General features: G+C 40.3%; 2 protein-coding genes across 2 annotated transcripts; one reads left to right on the top strand and one right to left on the bottom strand.

Moving 5' to 3' along the window:
• Window positions 1-4,451: 4,451 nt before the first annotated feature.
• On the top strand, window positions 4,452-8,647 carry LOC131675972 (uncharacterized protein K02A2.6-like). Its single transcript, XM_058955090.1, has 2 exons — window positions 4,452-6,070; window positions 6,121-8,647. Exons 1-2 carry the CDS (start codon window positions 4,452-4,454, stop codon window positions 8,645-8,647), a joined length of 4,146 nt encoding a protein of 1,381 aa, XP_058811073.1.
• A 15,364-nt stretch (window positions 8,648-24,011) lies between these two features.
• Window positions 24,012-24,515, bottom strand: LOC131675973 (uncharacterized). The gene has a single exon (XM_058955091.1). The coding sequence runs from the start codon at window positions 24,513-24,515 to the stop codon at window positions 24,012-24,014; it is 504 nt and encodes a 167-aa protein (XP_058811074.1).
• Between the last annotated feature and the right edge of the window lie 344 nt (window positions 24,516-24,859).

Raw genomic sequence — 24,859 nt, forward strand, 5'->3', positions numbered from 1 at the left:
GTATGGTTACAAAACAAAATTTGTTGATTTGTCCACATTCTGAATGTGGAATTTTCTGAACCGATTTTGACAAACTTGATTTTAAATGAAAGGTCCAATGCTGTTGAATTTTGTGTGGATCCGAGTGCTGGTTCCTGAATTACAGGGTGATACGTACGATCACGCAGCAAATCCCGCTTCTAACGAATTCTGCGATGAATGTAAAAAGGTGAATCTTTTTCCAAAATGTAAACACAACTGTTGAATTTGTAGATCTAGGTCACCAACAGTCATGCACAGTCTCTTTGGCCACACTGGCCACCATCGACGGATCCAGAAGCATCCAAATTCAGAATAACGGTTATATTGGTTTCTTGAAAATGACTAGACCGATTTGATCAACTTAGTCTCAAATGAAAGGGGTTGCGTCCCCGGAAACTGATATTAAATTCCATCTCCATCCGACTTCCGGCTCCGGAGTTAAGGGTTGTGGAGTGCGATCACATAGAAAACTCCGATTCAAACCGATACCGCGATGAATGCAAAAAGGTGCTCTTATATATACTTACCAAGTGTAATAAGAATGAAAGACATTTCCATAATGTTATATTGTACGAACCAGCTAATTAATCATAGTTTGGAGAAATGAGAAAGGCACAATTGCACCGCTAGGTGGATTAAAACAGGTTTTTAGTTTGATGACGACTATCATTCTCTTGGTTTCGCGGAAGGTATCCAGAATTGGACCGAAGTAGTAAAAAAATTAAAACCTTATTTTTTCTCAAAGTGCATGACCAGTTTTCTGCTGGTGTACTGGAATACATGAACCAGGATAACGCCACAGAAGGTTATTTTAGTTGTAAAATTGAAGCTCATATAATCTTTTTTTTAGACACACTAGTTTGTTGTACGCTCATTCTCTTAAATTGCTACGTAAAACCGTGTAAAATCATCAAAAATGTTAGACCGACTATTTTGACTGCTCAGGAGGATATCCTGTTGTTTACAGACAACGTAGAAAGCGGCGTGGAAAGTATACGCGTATTATTTGAATCGTATGTAGCACAAAACGTTACTCCTCATCCAAAAGTGATTGCAATTGGATCCAGCTACAGAAATCTCACTGGAGAGTTTTACGTCATATTCGATCGTATTCAATATAAAACTAATTCAGCAGCCCGGGCGGTAGATATTATTATTAAGATGTGCAATGTAATGAAACAACCGTTTTCAAAAGTCTCTAAACTCGTTTGGTATACACTTGAGGAAGTCCTGTATAATATTCGTGCGCCAGAGCAGTACAAAGATGTTGAAACAATAAAAAAGCTAATAAAATGAATAATTTAGTGATGTGTTTCAATACAGGATGCCAACAGAAGTTTACCCGAGTAAATGACTACATTGTACACTTAAAAACGCACAATCTTGATAAGCCGCTTCGATTAGTTTGTACATTTACCCATTGTACTCAAAAGTTTACGACCATGTATAGGTTTAGCCGCCATCTTAAAACGCATCTTTCCACTCGGATCGATACTATGGACGGTGAGCAAACTCCAAATAACGTTTTTGAATATCCTGCTTCAGTCGATGTCCCTGCAACGGCAATTAGAATATTATTCTATAAAACTATATACTTAACATAATTTTATTTTAAGAACGTACGCACACACTGACATATCAAACCGAAGATGTAGCAACTCCAATTTCAATACATGAATCACTGAAAGCTGTCGATCAGAGGGCGCTCAGCTTTATTCTGGACTTGCACAAACGGAGAAACTTCACTCGCAAAGATGTAGTGCAGATCCAAAAAGGGATCAAAGAACTGTATACTAACTTAGAGCAGCTCATTCGTTTATTTGCACCGGTAGCAGCTGATCCTCAGTCGAAGTACATATTTGATATTGTGTTAGGTAGAATATCAACCATGTTCGATATTATTGATACGGAACACAAGCTGTTCAAACACTTAAGAGAATTAGATTTGATGAGACCTCCCCAAATATTACCTATCCAAAGTGGCACGATTACACAAATGAGTGGGAATGATGTTGAGCTAGAAAACAAAAAAACTTGCATGGTACTGATGGACATCAAATTTCAAATCAAAAAATTCCTTGAAAACGAAAATGTTTTAAAAGAAATTAAGGAACATATTAATAAGGTGGCCGAACAATCTAGCATTTGCCACTTCGTGAATGGTTTGATTTATCGAAGAATTCAATCTAAGTACAGTGGTAAAACAATCATTCCAATTTCTTTATATACAGATGAGTTTGAAATCAACGACCCGCTCAGTTCTCACGCGAAAAAACATTGTATTTGTGGTCTCTATTATGGGTTTCCAACCCTCCCTGAGCAGTACAAAGCAAAGCTATGCAATATTTTTATAGCAGGGGCCATAAAAAACATGACATAGCTGAGCATGGAGTAGAAAAGTTTTTTAAACATGTGATCGATGTAATGCATGATCTCTATAGCACGGGTGTTTGTTATTACGTATTTGTAGAAATCATCAATCATTGCATTTACAAAGCTAAATACTGCACAATATCTGATGTAAACAAAAGAGGCAAAGAAATGAATAATTATAGGCTGGAACAGGGACTATAGCGTATGCCAGATATTGAAGAATCAACTATAAAATCAAAAAAGTGTGTTTCTTTGCGAATGACAGCAAATGAAATGTACGTATTTGGCATTTATTTTTCTTTTATTTTTGGTGCTTTCTGTCCTTCAGATGATCCAGTTTGGAAATACGCAACTATTTTAATTAGCTTGATAGATATGATTAATTCCCCAGTTTTTACTTCGAATGACCTGGATCAGCTGACAAGCTTAGTTAGCGAGCATCATAAATTATACATTTCATTGTTCCAACAAAGTCTTAAACCGAAGCAACATTTTTTAACTCATTACTCGAGGATAATTAAACACAGCGGTCCATTAAAAAAATAAGTTGTTTTAGATACGAAGCTCGACATAGAGACTTTAAACAATATTTTGATAATACATCGTCAAGAAAAAATCCATGTTATACGATGTGTGTTAAGGCAGGATTATTTTTCACATATGACGTAATCAACAATAATTTTTTTAAATCAGAAACTGTTGCCGAATTTATGTATAGCACATGGGCAGAGAAAACATATTTTAACAGACTGACTACCACATTTGAGATATCTAGCGATGAGCATATCCAAACGACTAAGTCCTTAACATACAAAAACATCAAATATATAGAAGAGCTATTTATAACAGTTTCCTTTGAATCAATCGTTGAAATTTCTCAAATAGTCGAAGTGGTTAAATATAAATTGCAGTTATTTGTAATTATTTGTCAATGGTCTATAAAACAATATAACGAACATTACCAAGCCTTTGAAATAGATAAAAAAAACAGCAATATAATGATGATATGTATAGATATGTTCGATGGGCCGCCGTTTGCACTCGAGCAAGTAGGCAATTTAGTTTTATTCAGGAGAAGAATGTTTGCTTACGAAAATTTTTAATAAGGCTAGACTAGAAGAACGTGGAAACCAGTAATAAATATGTAGATAGTAGTGTAACTAGTAAAAAGGTTCTAGCATCTTCAATAGAAAAACAAGCAATCATCATTGTTTCAATTGATCATCTACTGGTATTTCGTCTTTCATTATGTCATAACAATTAAATGCTGATGTTTACCTAATGATGCCTGTACCTCTTTGACATGGTTGTGAATCTCATTGTTTTGAAAATATTCTGGAAAGAAAATCCCTTCAATTGAAACATTCCAAATAAAAAACAATCCGACAGTCGTATAATGAATGAAAACCAACTCATTTTAATTATTTATTGATTATTTTCAATTTTTGAATATTGAACTGCACACCATCTGAATGGAAATCATGCACATGTTGATTTGTTTTCACATCTAACTTCTGTATGACTTCCTTACAAATTGTAAATGAAAATCGTTTTATTCCTGTCGTGTGTCGTATAAAGAATGAAAACCAGCTCATTTTAATTATTCACGGATTATTTTCGATTTTTAAACGGTTAACTGAGTTACTGTGTATGGAAATCATACACATGTTGATTTCTTTCAATATATGTGTTGGAGACAACTAAACTGGAGGGATGGCAACTCTGCCCTGCCATCCGCCACTCTCTGCGCTAGGCTCTCTAGTGACAGTCTTGCTGTCACTCCGAGATGCCGCCATAAGCGGAAACCACTTATCAACGAGTCAGTCATCAGTCAGTCCGTTGAGCACATGCTCTTTATTTTAACCTTTCGTTATTAAAAGTATTTTATGTAGTCTGTACGCGAGTGTCTTTTATTTGATCAACAAGACTCCTGACCTGCCCGCGCACAGGGCTATAACAGTGGCGACGAGTATATTGGCGGATATTTGGTGAAATTTCGATTCACGAAAAGTAACCTCAAAATTCCGTCACCCCCGCGTAAAAAACGGAGAAGAAGCATGGAGAATGGTCAAATTCCACATGATAATGACCGGGAGCAGGTCCCACCAGCAGCAGATCCGCTAATCGTGCAGTTCATGCACCTGATGCAGCAACAGCAGCTTCAGCACCAGCAGCTAATGGCACAGTTTCTCCAGCGGCAGCAGCAAAACGACGAGCAGCAGCAAGCATTTTTCCGGAGTGCAGTTTCATCTATCCACGTACAAGTACCACCCAACCCAGAGCAAATTCTTGACTCTTTGGCAGGCAACGTGAAGGAATTTCGCTACGACGCTGACAATAGCGTCACGTTTGCGGCTTGGTACAGCAGGTATGAAGATTTGTTCGAGAAAGATGCCGCTCGTTTGGACGACGAAGCGAAAGTCAGGTTACTGCTGCGAAAGCTGGGCGCAGTTGAACATGAAAGGTATGTTTCCTTTATTCTACCGAAACTTCCGAAAGAACACACCTTTGCCCAATCAGTAGCGAAGCTGAAAAATTTATTTGGGTCGAAAGAGTCGGTAATAAGCAGGCGGTATAGAACGTTGCAAATCGCCAAGCACCCGACTGAAGACCATATTGCTTTCGCTTGCCGTGTTAATAAAGCCTGCGTTGAGTTTGAGCTGGGAAAGCTATCGGAAGAGCAGTTTAAATGCTTGACATACGTTTGCGGATTGAAAGCAGAAAGCGATGCAGAAACCCGTACACGGCTGCTTTCCAGGATTGAGGAAAACAATGGCGTCACGTTGGAGCAGCTAGCGGAAGAATGCCAGCGTCTTCTTAACCTCAAACATGACAATGCTATGATCGAGTCAGCCACATGTTTCGGTCAAGTGAATGTCATTAAGCAGCGATCTTCTGATAAACGGTTCAACAAACGGGATCAGCCATCTTCGAAGCCTGCTGCAAACGACACGAGGAAAAAACCTGATACACCGTGTTGGTTTTGCGGTGCATTTCACTACGTACGGGACTGTACCTTCAAAAACCACAAATGCTCTGAATGTAAGCAGTTTGGACATCGTGAAGGCTACTGCAACAGTTCAAAAAAGTCACAACGTTCATCGAAAAAGGGTAATCATTCGGTGGCAAGCAAAATGGTCGTCGTTAATGTGTGCAACGTGCAGAAGCGAAGGAGATTCGTTTCCGTTACGCTTGATGGAACACAGGTTCGTCTTCAGTTGGATACGGCTTCCGATATTACCGTCATCAGCCAGCAGATCTGGAAGAAAATTGGCAGCCCAAGGTTGTCACCAGCAACAGTAAAAGCCAAGGCAGCATCTGGAAACATTTTGCCACTTGATGGTGAATTTAACTGTGACATCACTATCGGCGAAAACACACGCACGCAGATAATTCGTGTCACCGAGAAACCACTACACCCGCTTGGATCTGATTTAGTCGATAGTTTTCATTTGTGGTCCATACCAATGGATACTTTTTGCTGCCAAGTTACTAGTACCCCGTCCACCAGTGGAACTCTCAAAGCTACTTACCCAAAAGTGTTCAGCGAAAAGCTCGGGTTGTGCAACCGGACCAAAGTTAAATTTGAGGTAAAAGAACAGTGCAAGCCTGTTTTTTGTGCCAAGCGTCCGGTGGCGAATGCAATGTACAGCGCAGTCGACCAGGAATTGGACAGGTTAGAAAAACTCAATATTATCACACTGGTCGACTATTCGGAATGGGCAGTGCCGATCGTCAGATTGATCTTTCGGACGCTTTTCTACAGGTGGAAATCGACGAACAGTACCGTCATTTGCTGACAATTAACACACACCGTGGTCTTTACCACTACAACCGCCTTCCACCTGGTGTAAAGGTAGCACCTGGTGCTTTTCAGCAGCTCATCGATACCATGCTAGCCGGCCTTAAGGGCACTTCTGGTTATCTCGATGACGTCATCGTTGGCGGTGAAACACAAGAGGAGCACGACCGTAATTTGGAAGCAGTTCTTCAGCGGATTCAGGATTTTGGTTTTACCATCAGAGCCGAAAAGTGCAGCTTCAGTAAGCAACAGATACGCTATTTGGGCCATCTATTCGACCGACGTGGATTGCAACCTGATCCAGTAAAAGTTGAGGCAATAACCAAGCTACCTCCTCCCACTGACATTTCAGGTGTTCGCTCTTTCCTTGGGGCGATCAATTATTACGGCAAGTTTGTGCCCAACATGCGACAGTTGCGCTATCCGATCGACAACTTGCTGAAGGCGGAGACAAAGTTCGTCTGGAATTCGGAGTGCCAGCAAGCGTTCGAGCGATTCAAGCAGATTCTCTCCTCGGGACTTCTGCTGACACACTACGATCCGAAGCAGGAGATTATAGTATCGGCTGACGCATCATCCGTTGGCCTCGGAGCAACCATCAGTCACAAATTCCCCGATGGGTCCATCAAGGTTGTTCAGCATGCTTCCAGAGCGCTCACGAAAGCGGAACAAAACTACAGCCAGCCCGATCGCGAAGGTTTAGCAATCATCTTTGCAGTCACCAAGAAATTCCGCCTACAAACCGACCACGCTCCTCTGCTTCGAATTTTTGGTTCTAAGAAGGGTATACCGATGTATACGGCAAACCGGTTACAACGTTTCGCCCTCAATCTGCTATTGTACGATTTTAACATTGAATACGTGCCAACCGACAAATTTGGCAACGCTGACGTATTGTCTCGTCTAATCAACCAACACGTTAAGCCAGAGGAGGATTACGTCATTGCGAGCATTATCCTCGAAGAAGATGTAAGGTCAGTAGCCGCAGATACCGTTAATATGTTACCTCTCAGTTTCAGAGTCGTAGCACAGAGTACCCAAGCTGATCCACTGCTTCGCAAAGTCTTCCGGTACATACAAGACGGTTGGCCTTCATCAAAAACCGTCGATCCGGAGCTTAAGCGGTTTCACTCCAGGCAGGAGTCACTTACTGTGGTTGATGGGTGTATTCTGTTTGCTGAACGACTCGTCATTCCATCGCAGTATCGAAAACGATGCTTGGACCAGCTTCATCGTGGACATCCGGGCATGCAGCGGATGAAAGCAATCGCCAGAAGCTACGTCTACTGGCCCTCCATAGATGATGATATAATTGGTTATGTAAAGGCGTGTCAGCATTGCGCATCCGTTTCCAGGTCCCCTCCTTGCGCTGCTCCTGTACCGTGGCCGAAAACATCCGGCCCATGGCAGCGTGTTCACGTAGATTTTGCCGGTCCCATCGAAGGCGAATATTACCTCATTGCAGTGGATTCGTACTCCAAGTGGCCAGAGATTGTGCAAACCAGAAGAATCACCTCTACAGCTACAATCAGCATCCTGTGTGGCCTTTTTGCTCGACTTGGTATACCAGTGACTCTAGTGTCCGACAACGGTACCCAATTTACGAGCGTGGAATTTGCTGAGTTTTGCGCAATCAACGGTATCGAGCACATCACGACACCCCCCTTTCATCCACAATCCAACGGCCAAGCTGAGCGTTTTGTAGACACTTTCAAAAGGGCCGTCAAGAAAATCCGAGAGGGTAGAGGATCAATTACTGATGCGTTGGATACCTTCTTGCTCGCTTATAGAAGCACACCTAACCGTTCGGCTCCTGAAGGCAAATCTCCATCTGAACTTTTGTTTGGTCGCAAGATCCGAACCTGTCTCGAACTACTTCGGCCGCCCCCTGCGACTGAACCGAAGCCAGTCGAGAAGCAGCACAGCCAGTTGAGATTTTTCAGTCGGAATGATCCAGTATTTGCCAAAGTATATGCAAGAAACAGTTGGAAATGGTCTCCAGGTGTGATCGTCGAAAGAATTGGTGACGTGATGTACAACATCTGGGTGGAGGACCGCCGAATGCTACGTTCGCATATTAATCAACTCCGTAGTCGAACTGTAACCGGATCAACCACCAACACAGTAGGACAGCAAACCAGATATGCTCAGTTACCTTTGGATATTCTGTTGGACGTGTGGAAGCTGCCGAACTTACCAACTGATACAACATCACAGTCATCATCGACGCTGCAGCCAACCACCTCACAATGTGCATCGTCGACACCTCGTTGTGATCAGCCGCCTGAATCGGTGGTTAGTCCATCACTTTCTCCACTGTCTTCGTCATCACATGCAACATCTTCCGAATTTGAGTCAGCAGTTGAAGCAGATCCGGTGGCAGCACTACCACGCCGATCTTCGAGAGTTCGAAGAGCGCCGCAGTGGTTTGACCCGTTCCACCTTTATTAAGAGGGGAGATGTTGGAGACAACTAAACTGGAGGGATGGCAACTCTGCCCTGCCATCCGCCACTCTCTGCGCTAGGCTCTCTAGTGACAGTCTTGCTGTCACTCCGAGATGCCGCCATAAGCGGAAACCACTTATCAACGAGTCAGTCATCAGTCAGTCCGTTGAGCACATGCTCTTTATTTTAACCTTTCGTTATTAAAAGTATTTTATGTAGTCTGTACGCGAGTGTCTTTTATTTGATCAACAAGACTCCTGACCTGCCCGCGCACAGGGCTATAACAATATGACTTATGTATGATTATCCTACAAATTTTAAATGAAAATCATTTCATTTCTGTGAGGTTGTAAATTGAATGATGGCCTTTTCAAAATCATCTGAAAATAGGTATGGGGCTCGGTTGAGCAAGAAATCATTCAGTTAGCGGCGGAGGTTTTCGTTCAGTGTATAGCCAACCATTTTTTGGCAAAACAAATAAGTTGGTGGATATCGACTCCTTTTCGACACGAATGCACCCACCGGTGTAAAGTGTCGTTAATAAAATCAAAAAAAAGATATCGACTCCTGAACCATGCGATATTAGGTCCCGTGCGAAACAAACTCGGACACCACTGCGCTAAATATCAAATAGCTTTTCCTATTTAAGTCGGATCGATTTGCAGTCTTCGACAACGTTGTCTCCCTGGTCGAGACAATCTGGTATATACAGCGGTGAAGACACGATCAGGTGAGCTTTCTCCATGCAAATTGTCAAAAACGCTAAAATGGAAATCACCTTCTTGATTTTCCAAATAGTGTCAAAAATCAATCTCTGGCATCTACTCGTCAAGCCCGCTCCGAAAATACTTATATTAGGTAAAAGGCGAACACGAAATTATTGCGACACATTCAACAGGGCATAACTTTTTTACCATTGGGTAAAAATCAACCAAATTTTGCACACTTTCTCATTGATGTGTATTGTTTACATGCTGTCAAACTCGAAGTCGTGTTTTTCGATTCAACGAAAATGGAGGTGAACCAGCGCGAGTGGAGAGAACAAATTCTTTCCAAACACCTGTAATTTCCTGACCTGTCGCACCGGCAGTTGGGAAAATGTTGAACATTCACCATTCAACCGTCTCCAGAGTGTTGAAGCGGTTCCAGAAGCGGTTGACGTTGGACCACGGCAAAGAAGCTGGAAGAAAACCGGGACCGGAGAACAAAAAGACGGAGGGAAAGGTGAAGCGGATGATTAAAGTAAATCCCAACGTCTCAAGCCGTGATTGGGCTAAAAAGATCGGCATGTCGCAGAGCTACGTCCAGAATTCAAAGAAGAGAGCTGGACTACATACATACAAGGTACAGAACTTCCCAAACCGCGATGAGCGGCAACAATCTACGGCTAAAACTCGGGCACGGAAGCTCTACGAGAAGATGCTGACAAAATATGGCTGCTGTGTGATGGACGACGAAACGTATATAAAAGCCAATTTCAAGCAAATTCCGGGGTTGGAGTTTTTCACCGACAAGAGCAAGTTCTATGTGGACGACAAATTTAAGAAGAAGAAAATGTCGAACTTCGCCTCCAAATATCTCATTTGGCAGGCCATCTGCTCTTGCGGACTGAGGAGTGAGCCTTTCGTGACAAAGGGCACAGTAAATGGCGAGATCTACAAATCTGAGTGCCTCGAGAAGCGCCTGTTGCCGTTCTTGCAGCAGCACGACGAAGCTCCGCTATTTTGGCCAGATTTGGCATCATTCCACTATTCTAAAAGTGCCCTGGAGTGGTATGAGGCCAATTCTGTCCATTTTGTTTCAAAGGACATGAATCCGCCAAACTGTCCGGAGCTGCACCCGGTGGAGCAGTACTGGGCAATGATGAAGCGGGAACTTCGGAAGAGCAAGAAGACAGTCAAAGACGAGAGGACATGTTAAGAAAATGGAAAAAAAACGGAGAAACTGGTACCGGATGACACTGGAGGGCATCAAGCGAAAATGCGTTCAATTTTACACTCAAGGCTCCATCGATTAACTTTTCTTTTGATTTTCGAAGTATCTGTATATAAAAAGAGATATCGGATTTCTTTTATTTTTGCATTATTTTGTTAGTTATTTTCTGTGATTTCTAAGTTATTTGCTGTGGTTTCTAAGGACCAAATGTCATCAATAGACTTAGACTCGCGTTGAGGCATGAGATAGGAAACTTGTGAGAATTTTGTTATCCCACCGTTTGACGACCAGTTGTTCTAGAACCGAAATGGTACACAAAAAGTTGATCGGAGCAAAATTTTATTTTTTTCATATGACCGTGTCCCACTCTAGTGAACATACTACGATCGATTTCGGTGAGTCTGTAATCCGGTTCTTTGAACTGACAATTTTCGGTGAATATTCCCTTGTGAACGGCGAACTTGGCCACGTTTCAGAAGTGCTGACTTGGTTCAGTAAGAAAAGTAATGGTATGGATGCTAATCGGATACTGGAACCACAATTCACTGCAATATATATGTGTGTAGCCAAGCTAGGCACGCTTCAATAACTTCCATTCTTCGAAAAACCTATCTTGAACGTGTGAGCGAAAAGAACATGTTAATGGTTTTATTTTTCGCCCAGTTACAAAATTTGGCGGGTGCTAATATTGAAGTTTACCCAAAAATCCATATCTTTCGAGAACTAATAATATATTTTCGGGATTCTCATCTTAAAACACTTTATAATAATTTTTTCAACACAAAGATGGCCACGAAAGGATAATAACTCACCCTGTTCAACTAGTTGCAAGATTTTATTTATATTTGCTCTATGACAGGTAACTGGATAGAAACCCGTTTTAATTACCTAGCGGTGTAATTCTGTCCTTCTCATTTATTAACATTAGTTTTCGGTAATTTGCTACATTCAATATAAATATGTTATTGTCATTACACTGGTGACATAATTGTATCGTACACTCAAGCAAAACGTATAGCGAAATTCATAAGATTTATTTTATGATGCATAGAAAAGTAACAAAACTATGTTTTCATAAGATTAATATGAAAAACATACGACTTTAATAATTATCTTAACATTTTATACGGTATAGCATATGCGACTTGTTAGAATTTCATACGAGTATCTTATGATTCTCATAAACATAAGAGAAATGTATAATATTGTCTTATGATAAATCAAAGATGCCTTATGGAACATGAAATCATACACTCAGGCTATTATTGTGGTACTGAGTTTTTTGCGGATAAGCCAGCCGGGGGTTGGAATGATAATATTGGCTTCTTTGCATGGTGGGGGGATTAGTCATGGGGAATTTTGGTTTAGGAAATTTTTCTTTCCTTCGTTGTGCCGCATTGAATTGGTCTAGTGCACTCTGATAGGCTGCCAGCAAATTTGGTGGTCTACTAGTGCGCACAAGGGACGAAATGGAGTCATTTAAGCCGTCTACGAACGAGGTGGTCACCATGGATTCATATGAATCCATCATTACCTTTGCGCAAGGTCGTAACGAGTCATCGAGAGCGATTTTCGCGCTTATGTCTGACAGCAGCGTCCGACATTCACGATAGTACTCTTCTAGCTCTAGTGACGATTGTTTTAAATACGGTATTTTTGACAGAAGCTTGGATAAGTCACGCTTATCACCGAAAAATTCTTTTAAAGTAGTTTTGATTGCACCCCACTCGGTTGGTGCGTGGTTGGCTACTAGAGCCTCGTTAGCTTTCCCTAAGATTTTGTCACGAATGACGCCAGTCCATAGTGGAATCACCTCGGAGAGAGTTTCCGCTGATGGCACTGCTCTTTGGGTAAATTGGAGTTTTTGGTCCACTGATTCTAACCAAGTGGCCAATAGTGCTGGTTTCCCACTATAGGTCGGGATTAATTTGACTATATCGGGAATCCGATATGGGTCGTACACCGGCGCTTGCGGTGGCAGCGTTAGCGCTAATGGATGTTGCCTTTCACTAGCCACTACTTGCGAAGATATTAGCTCGTTAATTTGGAGTCTATGCTCATCTAATTGACGCGTCAACTCTGTTACGCGGTTGTTTAATTCTGCTTCCATTGCTCGTGTTAGCATGGGTTGTTTTTTATTTGTTTAAAAATTTTATGTTAGTAACACACTTTTGTGATATTACAGGTTTTCGCTTACCGGTGGTCGGGGCTAGAACCTCTTAATTAGTAGTGATTATTGGTTTTAGAATCGATAGCACTTTGTTTTTTTTTTCTAGAAGTGACTACCGAGTTCTTTTAATTTGGGTTATTAAAAGGTTTAAAATTACTTACTTGACGTGACGGTGTTCCTTCGTCTGTGGAAGCTCCAGATCTCTGTCGCCGTAATAGCACGAATCTTCAGTATCCCGCCGAAGATGGAAATGTTCCGGAAATTACACTCGCGACACTAGATCTGCGCCGATTGCGCCAATTAAGAACTATGGATTGTGAAGTTAGTTTTTAAAAAGATTAAAATACGTGTTAACGGGTCGAGCGTACAAACTGAAGTGATTTTATTAAACGTTCTATGATGTACAGAGGCCTCGCATGGCTAACAAAAAGTCCCTACTTCGCGAAATACCTTCAGTCGCCTGTGTGTGCAGTTTCAGGTGTCCTTAATGCTGACGCTATGTCTCTGGTATACACGTGCGTGGCTCTGGTCATAGCTGTGGTTGCGCTGATGTTGTTGTTGTTGTTGTTGCTGCTGCTGCTGTAGAACGAAAGCATGGAGTTGGCTCTGGATGGCTTCATGCTTTCGCTTTAGGGTTTCAATTTGGAAACCGGTCCTTGCTGCCTTAACTTATATATATATATATATATATATATATATATATATATATATATATATATATATATATATATATATATATATATATATATATATATATATATATATATATATATATATATATATATATATATATATATATATATATAAGTTAAGGCAGCAAGGACCGGTTTCCAAATTGAAACCCTAAAGCGAAAGCATGAAGCCATCCAGAGCCAACTCCATGCTTTCGTTCTACAGCAGCAGCAGCAACAACAACAACAACAACATCAGCGCAACCACAGCTATGACCAGAGCCACGCACGTGTATACCAGAGACATAGCGTCAGCATTAAGGACACCTGAAACTGCACACACAGGCGACTGAAGGTATTTCGCGGCATCTTTGATTTATCGTAAGACAATATTATACATTTCTCTTATGTTTATGAGAATCATAAAATGCTTGTATGAAATTCTAAAAGTGGCTATACCGTATAAAATGTTAAGATAATTATACCGTATAAAATGTTAAGATAATTATTAAAGTCGTATGTTTTTCATATTAATCTTATGAAAACATAGTTTTGTTACTTTTCTATGCATCATAAAATAAATATTATGAATCTTAAACCGATTTGACAAAATAAATGCCGTTTCATAAGATAATCTTATGATTTCCATACGTGCTACTTGTGGTTAAAAATTATACGAAATTCATATGAAATTCGCTGTATTTTTTGCCTGAGTGTAGCACTACCCGTATAAATGAGAATCATAGATGGATAATTTGTCTAATCGTTTTTTCATTATTTGTCATGTTTGTGTTGTTCATTGACTAAATCATGGCAGATATTGTCTGCTTAACAATTCTAGACCAACATGTGAAAAGGGCGTAAGTGCAAACCAGATTTTCTCTTTGTTTACTTTCTCTTCCGCCAATTACTCGGCCGCTTTTGCCTTTGTTGCTTAACTCTTCGCATTATATATATATATATATATATATATATATATATATATATATATATATATATATATATATATATATATATATATATATATATATATATATATATATATATATATATATATATATATATATATATATATATATATATATATATATATATATATATATATATATATATATATATATATATATATATATATATATATATATACATATATATATATACCGCCAACTAGCCCCGGTCTCCCCTGTTTGGATAAAAAGTGCGAAACTATCTGGATTATAATGAGAATGATCTTAGGAACTATTATTTAGAAGAATGGGATAAAATTTAAGTTGAATACACACAAAAACTAGTGGTCAGAATTCCAATACGACTGAACCTGTAATTACAAACAAGCTAGCACATTGAATATTTATTGTAGAAATTTCAATTGATTTTTGAAAAAATATGTGTACTGTACGAATATGAGATTGCGTGTATATTTGACTATCTTTAGAATTATGATTATTTTTGAAAAAATGAGCATTTGTAGTACAAAAATAATTATTGTATTTTCCCTATACTGTCTAGTAAACTATGTCTACATATCTCAAATGTCTCGCAAACTTATTTTTTACTTGTAAAATGCATATAAGCATTCCGCATAGAGGTGTACGAACATGAGATTGTGTCACTGTATATATATATATATATATATATATATATATATATATATATATATATATATATATATATATATATATATATATATATATATATATATATATATATATATATAGATATATACATATATATATATATATATATATATATATATATATAGATATATACATATATATATATATATATATATATATATATATATATATATATATATATATATATATATATATATATATATATATATATATATATATATATATATATATATATATATATATATATATATATATATATATATATATATATATATATATATATATATATATATATATATATATATATATATATATATATAAGTTAAGGCAGCAAGGACCGGTTTCCAAATTGAAACCCTAAAGCGAAAGCATGAAGCCATCCAGAGCCAACTCCATGCTTTCGTTCTACAGCAGCAGCAGCAACAACAACAACAACAACATCAGCGGCAACCACAGCTATGACCAGAGCCACGCACGTGTATACCAGAGACATAGCGTCAGCATTAAGGACACCTGAAACTGCACACACAGGCGACTGAAGGTATTTCGCGAAGTAGGGACTTTTTGTTAGCCTCTGTACATCATAGAACGTTTAAAAAAATCACTTCAGTTTGTACGCTCGACCCGTTAACACGTATTTTAATCTTTTTAAAAACTAACTTCACAATCCATAGTTCTTAATTGGCGCAATCGGCGCAGATCTAGTGTCGCGAGTGTAATTTCCGGAACATTTCCATCTTCGGCGGGATACTGAAGATTCGTGCTATTACGGCGACAGAGATCTGGAGCTTCCACAGACGAAGGAACACCGTCACGTCAAGTAAGTAATTTTAAACCTTTTAATAACCCAAATTAAAAGAACTCGGTAGTCACTTCTAGAAAAAAAAAACAAAGTGCTATCGATTCTAAAAACAATAATCACTACTAATTAAGAGGTTCTAGCCCCGACCACCGGTAAGCGAAAACCTGTAATATCACAAAAGTGTGTTACTAACATAAAATTTTTAAACAAATAAAAAACAACCCATGCTAACACGAGCAATGGAAGCAGAATTAAACAACCGCGTAACAGAGTTGACGCGTCAATTAGAGGAGCATAGACTCCAAATTAACGAGCTAATATCTTCGCAAGTAGTGGCTAGTGAAAGGCAACATCCATTAGCGCTAACGCTGCCACCGCAAGCGCCGGTGTACGACCCATATCGGATTCCCGATATAGTCAAATTAATCCCGACCTATAGTGGGGAACCAGCACTATTGGCCACTTGGTTAGAATCAGTGGACCAAAAACTCCAATTTACTCAAAGAGCAGTGCCATCAGCGAAAACCCTCTCCGAGGTGATTCCACTATGGACTGGCGTCATTCGTGACAAAATCTTAGGGAAAGCTAACGAGGCTCTAGTAGCCAACCACGCACCAACCGAGTGGGGTGCAATCAAAACTACTTTAAAAGAATTTTTCGGTGATAAGCGTGACTTATCCAAGCTTCTGTCAAAAATACCGTATTTAAAACAATCGTCACTAGAGCTAGAAGAGTACTATCGTGAATGTCGGACGCTGCTGTCAGACATAAGCGCGAAAATCGCTCTCGATGACTCGTTACGACCTTGCGCAAAGGTAATGATGGATTCATATGAATCCATGGTTACCACCTCGTTCGTAGACGGCTTAAATTACTCCATTTCGTCCCTTGTGCGCACTAGTAGACCACCAAATTTGCTGGCAGCCTATCAGAGTGCACTAGACCAATTCAATACGGCACAACGAAGGAAAGAAAAATTTCCTAAACCAAAATTCCCCATGACAAATCCCCCCACCATGCAAAGAAGCCAATATTATCATTCCAACCCCCGGCCGGGTTATCCGCAAAAAACTCAGTACCACAATAATAGCACAGGACCCACACAAAATCAATATAATTCTGCTAGACCTACGACCTACTCTTACAACAACCATAGACCCCAATACCAAAATTATCCAAATAATTCAAGGCCACCACAGTACCATCATGCTCGTTTCCCTCTACAAAATGTCAAGCTGGAGCCAAGATCCCAGCAAAATGTCAAAAACAATACACCACCCATTCACTACCAAGAAATTGAGGAAGAAATATTCGATCAACACGAAATGGAAAATAACCCCCATATCGATGAGCAACAAGAGGGTCCCGACAGTAATCATATTGACGAACTAAATTTTCGATTAGCAGCAGAGCAACCACCGGAGGAATAACAAGTAATAACTTTCTTCCTTACGTCGAGATGCAAACTCGACTAGGAGCAATTCGGTTGCTGATAGATACGGGAGCGAATAAAAATTATATCTCTCCGCATCTCGCACCGAAACATTTTTGTAGGACTGGCCCTCCCAGCCAGATAAAAAATATTAGTGGCACGCATATCGTTAATGCATACACCTTTCTGAACCCTTTCTACAATTATCAGAAAGGTATTCCAAAACAAAAATTTTTCGTCTTTAAATTTCACGAGTTCTTCGACGGGCTCATTGGCTATGAGTCATTACGATCAATAGGAGCCATAATTAACACCACAACAAACCAATTATTAGTGAACAAGCAAATTATTCCAATGAAACGTAAATACCCTACAACGTGTCAATTGAATTTTCTAGAGAATGAATGGATAACAAAAACTTTTCCGACTACTGCAGAGGCAGGTGACTTTTACTTAGACCAAGACCTCCAAATTGCACCCAACGTTTTTATCCCATCCGGTATATTCCGAGTGGAGGAAAATAAAACTGTTTTTCCTTTTGTTAATGTCGACAAAAGCCCGGTCTGTGTGGATGTGGACACCGAACAGATCATGGTACAGATGAATAATTTTAATGAAATTAAACCTCCCCGTGGGGGAACGCAAAGAATGGATTCGTTAATTAATACTCTTCGTTTAGATCACCTAAATAGTGAAGAAAAATCAAAAGTTAAACATTTAATTGCTAGACACCCGGGCGTTTTCTACATTGAGGGTACAGACCTTTCATTCTCTGACACAATAAAACACGAAATAAGAGCTTCCTACGTACAGTAAAAGTTACAGGTACCCCTACTGCCATAAGCAGGAAGTACAAAGACAAATTAACGACATGCTCACCCAAGGGATTATAAGGCCTAGTACCTCCCCCTGGGTTTCTCCAATATGGATTGTTCCGAAAAAGGCTGATGCCTCAGGACAGCAAAAATGGCGCCTTGTAGTCGACTACAGGAAAGTAAACGAAAAAACTGTAGACGATAAATACCCCTTGCCCAACATTACAGAAATTTTGGACAAGCTCGGTAGGTGCCAATACTTCACTACACTGGACTTAGCATCTGGCTTTCACCAGATCGAAGTTCATCCTAAAGACGTTGAAAAAACAGCTTTCGCAGTAGAAGGAGGATTGTACGAATATTTACGAATGCCCTTCGGGCTTAAAAACGCGCCTGCTACCTTTCAGCGCGTCATGGATCACGTCTTAAGAGACCTTATAGGTAAATGTTGTCTGGTCTACATGGACGACATTATCGTTTTTTCGACTTCTTTACAAGAACACATCGAAAATCTTGAAAAGATATTTAAAGCATTGGAGAAAGTAAATTTGAAAATTCAGCTCGATAAGAGCGAATTCTTGAAAAAAGAGGTTGAGTTCTTAGGTCACGTTGTTACAGACCAAGGAGTCAAACCCAATCCGAAAAAATTAACAGCAATACAAAACTGGCCGATATTCAAGAACCAAAAAGAACTAAAAGGTTTTCTTGGAATTTTGGGCTATTATAGACGCTTCATCCGAGACTTTGCAAAAATAACAAAACCCCTTACTGCGCAACTGCGAAAAGGAGAACACGTTGAGCACACTCCGCAGTTTCTAAAAACATACCACTTGTGTAAGACACTTCTAACGAGCAGCGACATACTGCAATATCCAGACTTTGAACGTCCATTTATTTTAACTACCGACGCAAGCAACTTTGCATTAGGTGCGGTTCTCTCTCAAGGATCCATTTGCAGGGACCGACCAGTCGCGTTTGCGTCACGAACATTAACTAAGTCCGAGGAAAACTACTCGGCTATCGAAAAAGAGTTGCTGGCAATAGTATGGGCAACTAAATACTTCCGACCCTATCTATTTGGAAGGAAGTTTACACTCTATACCGATCACCAACCCCTAACGTACGCCCTTAACTTGAAAACCCCCAATTCGAAACTAGTAAAATGGAGACTCCAGCTAGCAGAATTCGACTTCGAAATAAAACACCGACCTGGAAGACAAAATGTTGTGGCAGATGGTTTATCTAGAATCCAAAGCTCTGAGATTAACATAAACGAAACTGATTCAGACGCTAGTTCAGTCCATTCAGCGGATACTGATCAATCCGAATTCATTGCATGTACTGAACTTCCAATTAACATGTTCTCTAATCAAATCATTCTAAAATACGGAGATAGTGATTCGGAAGCCTATGAGGAAATCTTTCCCCGAACCTTTCGCCGAACGATCACCAAAGTAGCTTTTGGCATCCCCGTATTGATAAGAATATTTCGAGAATGTATGGACTTGAGAAGGAATAATGGTTTGATGTGTCCAGAAAGCCTAATACCGACCGTACAAGTAGTATACAAGAACTACTTTAGCCGTTGCAAAACTTTCAGGATTAAAATTTCACAGAAACTGTTGATAGACATTACAGAAGAACCCGAACAAGACCTTCTCATAGAACAAACCCATGAAATTGCCCACAGAGGTATAAAAGAAAACAAAGAGGAGATTCTTAGGCGGTATTATTTCCCGAACGTAAAACGAAAAGTCAGGAAATACATCATACTTTGCGATATTTGCAACAAAATGAAGTACGAACGGAAACCTTATAAGATAATTCATGGCGAAACTACCATACCCAAAACACCATCAGACATAATTCACGTGGATATCTTCATCTCCCAACCGTACATATTTCTCTCAACCGTCGACAAACTGACAAGGTTTGGAACACTCATACTTTTCCCTTTACGGTTCACCGAAGCTGATTGTATCGGACAATGAACCTGCAATCAAATCTATAGAGGTTAGAGGAATGCTAGCAGACCTGAACATTCAACAGTATTTTGTACCCACTAATCGCAGTGAAACTAATGGTATTGTGGAACGCTTTCACTCCACCATTAGTGAAATTTTCAGATACAACAAACACAAATTTCCAAATCTCACTAATAAAGAAATGTACCTTATCGCATGCACCCTCTATAACAACACTGTTCATACAGCAACAAAATTGAAACCGAGGGAACTGTTCTATGCTGTACGAGACGGCGAAGAGAGACCTCTCGACGAAAGCTTATTAAACAATTTTTCCTAATAAGTTTGTGAAAATTATAAACTATTTTAAAATTTTTAATAGCGAGTCCCTACGCCCGCACATGCCTGAACCGTACAATGAATATCACATTCAGAATCACTGCCCGCTACAATTGGCCTATTGCAGTGTTTTATTGGGCGTCATTGCCTGTCTCGTCTGCAAATTGTAGTATGTGATTCTGACGGGGAGCCCTTCCGAGAACCTAGCTCTACAGCCCCAGTAGGACAACTCTCGAAAAAAAAAAATAGAATTTCTAATTAGGCTTACCCAATGGTATTTTATTAGCAACGCGGTATTATATTTAATCACTGCAGTATTATCTAAATTTATTTCAAAAATTGAGATGCTTCTCAGTAAAATTGAGATGCTCGTAAGTAAAATCAGCCGAAATTCCTGCGGGTTGTACTAGACTCGGTTGTGTTACTAGAGCCTGAATTCTGGCAGAATCCAGCCGGAATTCCAACTGGACTTAGAGTTATGGCTGAACTCATTCCTGCAAGTTGATCGGAAGCGACTCGTAATTCGGATTCTTGTGTTTTGTATTATTTTTTATTATTTTAATTATAGAGGTTTTAACCTTAGGGTCATTCGCCTCTTTTCTGGTTAGAGTAATCTCTTGTGGAAAAATCTCTAACCCTATGTGCGGGGTTGGGAATCGAACCCAGGTGAGCTGCGTACAATCTTGTGTTTTGCATTCTCAATCCATCGAGCGGTGGTTTCGATTCTATTCCCCCAACGAGTGTTGATTTATAATGCAACCTATATATCTAAACAAAATGATCCATCGCTATGTAAACTTCGAACTCTCAAGATTTTAGAGCTTCACTATTTAGGGTAAACATTAAACCATTGTTTATGTCGATAAAATGAGCGAATTCTTGATCAAAAATTTCCTACTGATGCTGGTAGGAATTTTCGGATTTATGTTCACGTCCCCTGGGAGTATTTTCAAATGTACGGGATGTTTATTTTCTTTAAAGATTATGGGATTGTTCCTCTGAATCATACTAACAAGAATTCTGATTGATTTCTGCCTACTTGTCATTCTAATGATTCACCGATTCTGAGTCCGTTTGCTGGGAGTCCCAATTCCGAGAAAAGTAAACAATCTAGCTTGAAAAAACATACGCTATGTCATAATAAGAAATATACTGAATTAGTTTCATTTGGCATGAAATTAATGTAATATTTGTATGGCTTGTATCAACAGTGTATTACTTGACGAATTGGATTGTTATCGGCGCATTGAAAAATATTTCCGGTACTAACGTATTTTTGTGTATTAGCGTATTTTTGACGTATTGAAAAATTCTTCCAGAAGTAACGTATTTTAGTGCATTAGTGTATTTTCGGCGTATTAAATGTATTAAGGTGTATTGAAGCATTTCTCGTGTATTTTTTCAATTGGGTATTTTCAATTCACTTTGAATGGGGAGTAAATTGCCCTTCGATTTTTTGTGTTTCGAATTCATCTCGTCAGTAACTGGTACCATCTGGATGTCTTAAGTGGACGATGTATCTAAACTAGTACCCTAGTTTAGATACATCATCTAGATAGACACCCAGATGGTGCTGGTTACTGACGAGATGGATTCGAAACACAAGAAATGGGACTTAATTTGGGTTGGGTTTTGTGCCCTTAACGCGCAAACGCGGAAATTGCTGAGTTTTTAGCACTTTCATTTGCTGAGTTTTCATCCAAAAATTTTGGTGTGCGGCTATGCAGCGAGTTCAAATACGGGGTGGTTTCATACTACCAGGCATTCGCGACTACGATGCTGAGTTTGACAGCCTGTGTGCGTGAAATTCACGTAAACAAATGAATAATTTTAAACATGCCGTTTTCAACGGTTTTTTCATAAATATATGAAATTGTTAGCACAAATAAAAAAAAATCAAACGAGCTAATTTGGTGAAGAAAAGAGTAAAAAATGTCGTAGAACATGTTTATTTTGCATCCTCATAACATAACGCATTTTTGTGAAGCAAAAAACAAATAAGTTTTCAAAACGATAAGTATTGAAAATTAACCTTTTCGCTCAAAATTTTATTTACAGATTGAATAGCAATATGTATCTGTTATAGCCCTGTGCGCGGGGAAGGTTGAGAGCCTTATTGAATAAATAAAAGGACACTCGCGTACAGACTACATAAAATACTTTTAATAACGATAGTTAAAATAAAGAGCATGTGCTGAACAAGTTGACTGACTTATGACTGACGGGTTAAAAAGTGGTTTCCGCTTATGGTGGCATCTCGGAGTGACAGCAAGACTGTCACTAGAGAGCCTAGCGCAGAGAGTGGCGGATGGCAGGGCAGAGTTGCCATCGCTCCAGTTTAGTTGTCTCCAACATCTCCCCTCTTAATAAGGGTGGTACGGGTCAAACCACTGCGGCGCTCTTCGAGCTCTCGAAGATCGGCGTGGTAGTGCTGCCACCGGATCTGCTTCAACTGCTGACTCAAATTCGGAAGATGTTGCATGTGATGACGAAGACAGTGGAGAAAGTGATGGACTAACCACCGATTCAGGCGGCTGATCACAACGAGGTGTCGACGATGCACATTGTGAGGTGGTTGGCTGCAGCGTCGACGATGACTGCGATGTTGTATCAGTTGGTAAGTTCGGCAGCTTCCACACGTCCAACAGAATATCCAAAGGTAACTGAGCATATCTGGTTTGCTGTCCTACTGTGTTGGTGGTTGATCCGGTTACAGTTCGACTACGGAGTTGATTAATATGCGAACGTAGCATTCGGCGGTCCTCCACCCAGATGTTGTACATCACGTCACCAATTCTTTCGACAATCACACCTGGAGACCATTTCCAACTGTTTCTTGCATATACTTTGGCAAATACTGGATCATTCCGACTGAAAAAATCTCAACTGGCTGTGCTGCTTCTCGATTGGCTTCGGTTCAGTCGCAGGGGGCGGCCGAAGTAGTGCGAGACAGGTTCGGATCTTGCGACCGAACAAAAGTTCAGATGGAGATTTGCCTTCAGGAGCCGAACGGTTAGGTGTGCTTCTATAAGCGAGCAGGAAGGTATCCAACGCATCAGTAATTGATCCTCTACCCTCTCGGATTTTCTTGACGGCTCTTTTGAAAGTGTCTACAAAACGCTCAGCTTGGCCGTTGGATTGTGGATGAAAGGGGGGGGGGGTGTCGTGATGTGCTCGATCCCGTTGATTGCGCAAAACTCTGCAAATTCCGTGCTCGTAAATTGGGTACCATTGTCGGACACTAGAGTCACTGGCATACCAAGTCAAGCAAAAAGGCCACACAGGATGCTGATTGTAGCCGTATAGGTGATTCTTCTGGTTTGCATAATCTTCGGCCACTTGGAGTACGAATCCACTGCGATGAGGTAATATTCGCCTTCGATGGGACCGGCAAAATCTATGTGAACACGCTGCCATGGACCGGATGTTTTCGGCCACTGTACAGGAGCAGCGCAAGGAGGGGACCTGGAAACGGATGCGCAATGCTGACCCGCCTTTACATAACCAATGATATCATCATCTATGGAGTGCCAGTAGACGTAGCTTCTGGCGATTGCTTTCATCCGCTGCATGCCCGGATGTCCACGATGAAGCTGGTCCAAGCATCATTTTCGATACTGCGATGGAATGACGAGACGCTCAGCAAACAGAATACACCCATCGACCACAGTAAGTGACTCCTGCCTGGAGTGAAACTGCTTAAGTTCCGGATCGACGGCTTTTGATGAAGGCCAACCGTCTTGTATGTACCGGAAGGCTTTGCGAAGCAGTGGATCAGCTTGGGTACTCTGTGCTACGACTATGAAACTGAGAGGTAATATATTAACGGTATCTGCGGCTACTGACCTTACATCTTCTTCGAGGATAATGCTCGCAATGACGTAATCCTCCTCTGGCTTAACGTGCTGGTTGATTAGACGAGACAACACGTCAGCGTTGCCAAATTTGTCGGTTGGCACGTATTCAATGTTAAAATCGTACAATAGCAGATTGAGGGCGAAACGTTGCAACCGGTTTGCCGTATATACCGGTATGCCCTTCTTAGAACCAAAAATTCGAAGCAGAGGAGCGTGGTCGGTTTGTAGACGGAATTTCATACCGAAAATCATTTTGTGGAACTTGGTGACTGCAAAGATGATTGCTAAACCTTCGCGATCGGGCTGGCTATAGTTTTGTTCCGCTTTCGTGAGTGCTCTGGAAGCATGCTGAACAACCTTGATGGACCCATCGGGGAATTTGTGACTAATGGTTGCTCCGAGGCCAACGAATGATGCGTCAGCTAATACTATAATCTCTTGTTTCGGATCGTAGTGTGTCAGCAGAAGTCCCGAGGAGAGAATCTGCTTGAATCGCTCGAACGCTTACTGGCACTCCTGAGTCCAGACGAACTTTGTCTCCGACTTCAGCAAGTTGTCGAGTGGACAGCGCAACTGTCGCATGTTAGGCACAAACT

The sequence above is a fragment of the Topomyia yanbarensis genome, chromosome 1 (genome assembly GCF_030247195.1).
Source record: "Topomyia yanbarensis strain Yona2022 chromosome 1, ASM3024719v1, whole genome shotgun sequence".
Taxonomy (NCBI): domain Eukaryota; kingdom Metazoa; phylum Arthropoda; class Insecta; order Diptera; family Culicidae; genus Topomyia; species Topomyia yanbarensis.

What these genes read in the sequence shown, in the direction of transcription:
- LOC131675972 (XM_058955090.1), top strand. Translation starts at nt 4,452, where the DNA reads ATGGAGAATGGTCAAATTCCACATGATAATGACCGGGAGCAGGTCCCA. An exon ending in GTCGACCAGGAATTGGACAG is followed by an intron (nt 6,071 to 6,120) that starts GTTAGAAAAACT and finishes CGGAATGGGCAG; the next exon opens with TGCCGATCGTCAGATTGATC.
- LOC131675973 (XM_058955091.1), bottom strand. Translation starts at nt 24,515, where the DNA reads ATGATTTTCGGTATGAAATTCCGTCTACAAACCGACCACGCTCCTCTG.